The 6769-nt window shown below is 45.6% G+C and overlaps 1 protein-coding gene across 1 annotated transcript in view; it reads left to right on the plus strand.

The window, feature by feature from the left end:
• The window catches only part of HS6ST3 (heparan sulfate 6-O-sulfotransferase 3), a 711802-nt gene extending 710442 nt beyond the window's left edge, over nt 1–1360 (plus strand). Inside the window, exon 2 of the mRNA XM_069602390.1 lies at nt 652–1360. Within this exon, the coding sequence (XP_069458491.1) occupies nt 652–1360 (709 nt within the window). The remainder of the gene's footprint in view (nt 1–651) is intronic.
• Nucleotides 1361–6769: the final 5409 nt, after the last annotated feature.

The following is a 6769-nucleotide window of genomic DNA, read 5'->3' on the forward strand; positions in this document are numbered from 1 at the left end:
CAAAAAAAGATTAAGGAGACTTGGCTTTCTGCTTTGCTCTTTCTAGTCTCCTGGCTTTGGATAAATCATTTTAACCCCCTTGCACATTTCCCTATCAAATAGTCCCCAATATCTACTCCAAAAGTACCTTTTAGGGATCAGATAAAATATCATTTGGGTGATAACTTTCAATAATCATGGTGAGTCTTCTAAAAGTAAGGTGGTGTTGTTGCCAGCTGTAATTTATCAGTGAATTATTGCTGCATTAAGGCATGAACTATTTCCCCCAACCCCAGCCCTCCCCACGCTGTGAGTGAGCAAAAGTCACTCAATCCTGTTGAACTCTTCCCAACCCCATGGACTATAGCCCACCAGGCTTCTCTGTCCATGGAATTCTTCTGGCAAAGAATACTGGGGTAGGCTGCCCACACTGTAGCCGAAAGAAAAAATGCAGCAAATGGTACTGAAAACCCATGCATGCATGTTTATAGAAACATGCACAGCGAGGAACATTGGCCTAACAGCCTCTCACGTGAGCACTGGCAAAACATTCTCAGGTGACCATTCGGCATCCAGGTCCATTGACTCAGTGCTGATATAAAGGCCACAGAGGCCCGAGTTCCCAGGGTTGTAGTTCTGGAGGACTGACGCTCTCCCCCTCATCTCTTCCAGGAATTTCTATTACATCACCATGTTGCGGGATCCAGTGTCCCGATACCTGAGCGAGTGGAAACACGTCCAGAGAGGGGCCACGTGGAAAACCTCCCTCCACATGTGCGACGGGAGGAGCCCCACCCCAGACGAGCTGCCTACCTGCTACCCAGGGGATGACTGGTCTGGGGTCAGCCTGCGGGAGTTCATGGACTGCACCTACAACCTGGCCAACAACCGCCAGGTGCGCATGCTGGCCGACCTCAGCCTGGTGGGCTGCTACAACTTGACTTTCATGAACGAGAGCGAGAGGAACGCGATCTTGCTGCAGAGCGCCAAGAGCAACCTCAAGAACATGGCGTTCTTCGGCCTCACGGAGTTCCAGCGCAAGACGCAGTTTCTCTTTGAGAGGACATTCAACCTCAAGTTCATTTCCCCCTTCACGCAGTTCAACATCACGCGGGCTTCCAACGTGGAGATCAACGAGGGCGCCCGCCGGCGCATCGAGGAGCTCAACTTCCTCGACGTGCAGCTCTACGAGTATGCCAAGGATCTCTTCCAGCAGCGCTACCACCGCACCAAGCAGCTGGAGCGCCAGAGGGACCGGCAGAGGAGACGCGGGGAGCGCAGGCTACAGCGAGATCACAGGGGCCACCGCTGGCCCAAACAGGAGGGGAACCCCGAGGGGGCCGTCACGGAGGACTACAACAGCCAGGTGGTGAGATGGTGACCGACCCCCCCGCCCTCTCCTCCCGCGGAAGGGGGAGGCTGAGCCAGCACACTGACCTCACCTTGCAGAATGTGGGACCACGCCGAGGATGTCTGGCCCGTAGGTGGCTTGTTTGGGACCTGCCCCCCCGCCTTGCTTCCTCTCTGTCTTCACCTTTTTCCAGCCAGAGATGATCCATCTGGTTCGCTTTTTTTTTTTTCTGACATTTGTCAATCTGTGATATTAAGTAGGGTAAGGAATGCACCCAACGGGATAGACCTCTTTAGAAGGTCAAGGGGCAAAGCACCAACAAAGGAAAGAGTCCTTGGGGTTTTTTCGCAGCAGCAGCCCAGGCTGTAGTTTGGGCAACTGGAACCTACCCAAGTACACATGAAAAGCCAAATTATGGCTTGGATGTTCTGCTGAAACTGACCGGTTCATATTGTCTCTTTAATGGAAATACTGCTGTTGAAAGAGAGAGGAAGAGAAGGCTTTTTCAGCCTTCCCATGAGGTTTAATGCCAACTCTCTTGGATGTTGGCTCTCATCTTTGAACTCTATTTGAATGTGGTTTAAAATCATAAGCAGTGTAACGTGTTTTGTTGTTATGGTTGTTTTTCAACACGATTACCCTGCTACTGACCATCACTGCAGACTCACATCCTCTGCATCTTATCCCTGAGCCATGCTTCTCCCCCATCTTTTAAGGAAAGGCTAGTAGATTCAGGAGACATGTGCCTGTGGCCCCAGAGAAAGGAACATGAGTAAGGGAGAGAACATGCTTATTAACGAATACCTAAGGAAAACACCCTTTACCAGTTTTTATTTTCAGTATAAGGAATGAAAGATAAATTAAGCAGGGAGAAAAGCAGGAGGATAACCACCTGTCCACCATTTCCAATGTGACTGCAGAACCTTAGCTTTTTAAATGAGGACTATTTCAGAGTTTTTCCTATTTGGAGCAGGCCTCTTATCTGATTCAGCACTGCCAGGTTTGAAACGCTACTGTCATAGAGGAAAACACACTTAAAAGGAATTTGGCCTTTAGTATTGGAGCTCAGCTAGCATGTATGCAAAATAAAGTCAAGATCACTAACTTAAAAAATAACTCTGACTTAGGCCATGAGACATGGAACGCAGTGCATGTTTACTCCAGGAGTTTAGGACTCTACCTCCCAACGTTTGAATATCTGTAGCCTGGTAATATTTTTTTCTCCGTGCATGATGTAGTGAGAGTGTGGTCCGAAAAAATAGGCTGCATTGCCAAGTGCTTCTTATTTTCACCTCTTCCCAGCCACAGCTACAACACAATGTCTTTGAATAATAAGGGGAGAAATATGGCAGAGGGAGTGGAAACCCTTTGCCTGGCATTTAGTAGGGGATCAGAGTGAGTAGAAAGTTTCACAACAGACTGATCTGATCAGTCCTTTCAAGGAGCTGAAGGCAAAATGAGTGAACCCCCTAAATCAGATTGAAAAGCCTATTTCATTGATATCCAACATGTTTGATGTTTAAGCCAGCTTTACATAAGCTGCGTCTCAGCCTCCAGAATACTCTCTCTGGGGTTGAGAGTTAATCAACCCACATTCATGGAGCACTTGCCTGCGCAGAGGGAAGCCTGGTGTCTCCATCAAAGAGAGTTCTAGAGAAGAGGCTTAGATATTCCTGATACTACCCTCAGCTTCCATCTCTCATGGGAGGAAAGGCATTACTGGGACCTTCCTTGTGCCAGGAACTTTGAGCGGCCCTTGTCATAACTCACATCTATTCACAAGAAGGTAGATACTGTTTGTCCCAATTTCACGACGTGGAAAGTGAGATTCACAGACAATAAGTAGCTTCCTCATGGGTTGTGAGCTAGATTTGGCTGACTGCAGAGGGAAAGCTCTTTTTTTGTCTCCATAATGTTTTCCATATGGGATAAAAGCTCCCTGCCAGTTGTGCTAGAAACCACCCATTATTGTCCAGAAGGGTTTCTGTCTAACCCACCTGAGTGTGATAGCTCCAAGCCATCAGGGACCCAGTGCCATGTTGCCTTGGCTGAGTCCAACCTCCTCCAAATCGCTCATCCATCAAGGGGCTGAGAGACTGATGGCTTTATAGACAGTTGTACTTCTTAAGCCATAGATGGGGTGGGTTAAAGGGGCCGAAAATATTGCTTGTTAGCTGTTACAGATTAAGCTTACAAAATATTAACATCTCCCTGCCTGATGATTTGTTCCTAAGGTAGTGAGAAAAAAGGCTTGCTACTGGGATTAATGAGCAGCTTTCTCTCTTTCTTTCCATTTCAATGCTAAAATCTAATGCTCTGTAGAATGGCAGAGCTGCAAATTATTGTTCTGCCTGTCACTGAATCACTCACACACACACACACACACACACACACACACATGCTAACAATCCAATGTTTTGTCATGTGGAAAATCAAAACAAGTTAGAAAGCGTTCAGATTGTTTCTTTTAAACTCACTTTACATTTTTGGCAGAGAATTCGTGCCTAGCTGAGACTTGAAGGCAGCCTCTGCTAACTTCACACCGTTCCTCCAGCGCCTCGGGGTTTCTATCAAAAGGCTTTCCGTGGCCTCGCTGCTGAAGGCGTGATGTATGAGGCTCCGCTGGAGACCCAGTATCAGGATGTTGAGAGGAGAAACCATCTCTCTGTATTGGCCCGAGGCCAGTGCTGAGCAAATTAAAAAGACCGACATGAACTTCCTCCTCGTATCATTTCATTCTAAAGCAGCACACTCGTCCTCTCCCTGTGGTCCTCTGTTGATAGAAATGAAGAGGTGAGGATGCAGTTTGTTCTCTGAAAATTGACGGTGCACCTGCCTGCCCAGTGATCCTCAGCTCTGGGAAAGGATGTCAGCAGAAGGCATCTGGGTCTAAGGATCCATGGGTAGCCAGCAGCCTTAAGTTGTTGCTGTTGTTCAGTTGCTAAGTCATGTCCGACTCTTTGCGACCCCGTGGACTGCGGCACGCCAGGCCTTCCTGTCCTTCACTCTCTCCCAGAGTTTGCTGACACTCATGTGCATTGAGTCAGTGACACCATCCAACCAACCCATCCTGTCTCGCCCCCTTCTCCTCCTGCCCTCAATCTCTCCCAGGATCAGGGTCTTTTCCAATGATTTGGATCTCCGCATCAGGTGGCCAAAGTATCGGAACTTCAGCTTCAGCATTGGTCCATCCAATGAATATTAAGACCCCAAACTAAGTCATTCCAGATACATCTGTGTTAAAAGCCCAGCAGAGGCAAAGAAAAAAGAAAAATCCCCAGAGTTCCACATCCTGTTGACTCCTACAATTCCCAGGTAGACCTTCCTTTTATTCTCTGGCAATGGCAACATCAGTAACCAGACTTGGATAAACTATCTATATATTTGTGTGTTTAAATTATTATTAAGGAATAAGATATGTACTATATATTCTGTCTCCTTTTAACTTTTTGGCTACCTACTCTCAACAATAGAGAAAACCTGCCCTGAGAATTATTTGAATACTCTTTCTAATGATTGCTAACATTAACAATCAGTGTTAGGCAACAGTTAAGGTTATCACATGTGTTATTAAAAAATTATAAAAATATGCTCCTTATCCTCAAAAGGAGGTAACTTTGTCAGAAATAGTTTGACCAAAGGTTCGAAATGAGGACTTGTTCAAAAATCTGATAATATGAATGAGAGGTGATCAAGGAGGTAAACAAAGATCATTAAAATATAAATACAAGTCCAGAAGGCAATGGCACTCTGCTCCAGTACTCTTGCCCAGAAAACCCCTTGGACAGAGGAGCCTGGTAGGCTGCAGTCCATGGGGTCGCGAAGAATCGGACCTGACTGAGCAACTTCACTTTCACTTTTCACTTTCATGCATTGGAGAAGGAAATGACACCCCACTCCAGTGTTCTTGCCTGGAGAATCCCAGGGACGGGGGAGCCTGGTGGGCTGCCGTCTCTGGGGTCGCACGGAGTCGGACACGACTGAAGTGACTTAGCAGCAGCAGCAGGTAGGATTCCTATTTGGCTGCTTTAACAGAGAAACTGAAAACAATAGTGACCTCAAAAGATTGAAGCAATTGCTCTCTCAGTTAGAAGACAAACTAGCCTGCCATGTGATATCACCAGAATTCCAGGCCCTCTCTTGCTCTTTCCTCCTAACATGCAGCTTTCAACTCATGGTCCAAGATGACTGCTGCAGCTCCTGCCATCTCATTGTTATTTCAGACAGCTTAGAAGAAGCGGGGAGAAGTTGCACCTATCAATTCCAGTCACATCTCACAGGCTAACACCTAGCTATTAGCTACATCTAGCTGCTAAGAAGACCAGGAAATGTCATCATTATTGGTTGCCTTGTGCCTTGATAAATATATAGGTTCTATTATTAAAGAAACAATGTGAAAATCAATACTGATCAAAACTATCAGTCTCTGACACAAAAAGGAATTGAAAAAATATTTCAAGTACTTTTCAATGTCATCTATTTCGTCACCCATTTTTGCTAAGGCTAAGATTAAAATTTGTAACTTTGTATAGTATTTCATGCTTTTCAAAACATTTTTACATCTAGTATCTCATTTGATTTTCACCACAGTCTTGTATGTAAAATAGCTCATTAATTCCATTCGATAGTTTGGCATGGAGATTCAGTGATATTGAAAGATTTCCTAAAGATTCTAGTTTATTAACAAGACAGGTGCTCACAGCCCCAGTCTTTTGACTTCATATTTTTCTGCTACTTTATGCTACTCATCATCAGTATTGGGATTGAGAATTGCAAGAATATGAAATCTCAATCTCTATTGATTTATAGCTTCCTTTGCCTTCTCATAGAACTGCAGGGACTCAAAAAACACCAAGGAGAAGGGTAGAGTTGGCTCTCAACTCCCTGCTTCCAGGGAGGAAACCTCTTATTAGGCGTGAAGTGGCCAAGAGATGGGTAGTGTTACAGGGAAATCTTGAAGCATCACCGCTCAAACACCTCCCATTGGAGGTCCACCCCATCCAATCCAAAAGCTATTCAAGATGAAGCCCAAGGGAAGGTACTCCTTAGGGAAGCTTGGTGGTAGAAATATTTTGAATCAGTGGCAGCCTGAATAGAGATGCTTTACAGAGGCACAAGAGAACCTCTGGTTGAAAAATCTCCCTTCCTCTCTACTTCTTTCCTCAGTCCCTGGAATTTTATCAGCGACATACTGCTTTGGTTCTTAAAATTTTTATTTGCTGTTAAATGAATCCCTTTGCACATTCGCCAGGGAGAGGAAATGCTTTCTGTTGTCATAAGCTAATACTTTCCCACCAAGGGTTTATCTGACTCCTCTCCAACTCGGACTTCAAGCTGAGAGCAGAGCTTGTAGGATGGAATCATCCTCATGGGATCAGATGTGAGGGTTGGGAGAGAAAGAGTAGCTACAGAGAAAAAGCAGGCAGGTCTTTAAAAGGG

The sequence above is a fragment of the Ovis canadensis genome, chromosome 10, assembly GCF_042477335.2.
Source record: "Ovis canadensis isolate MfBH-ARS-UI-01 breed Bighorn chromosome 10, ARS-UI_OviCan_v2, whole genome shotgun sequence".
Taxonomy (NCBI): domain Eukaryota; kingdom Metazoa; phylum Chordata; class Mammalia; order Artiodactyla; family Bovidae; genus Ovis; species Ovis canadensis.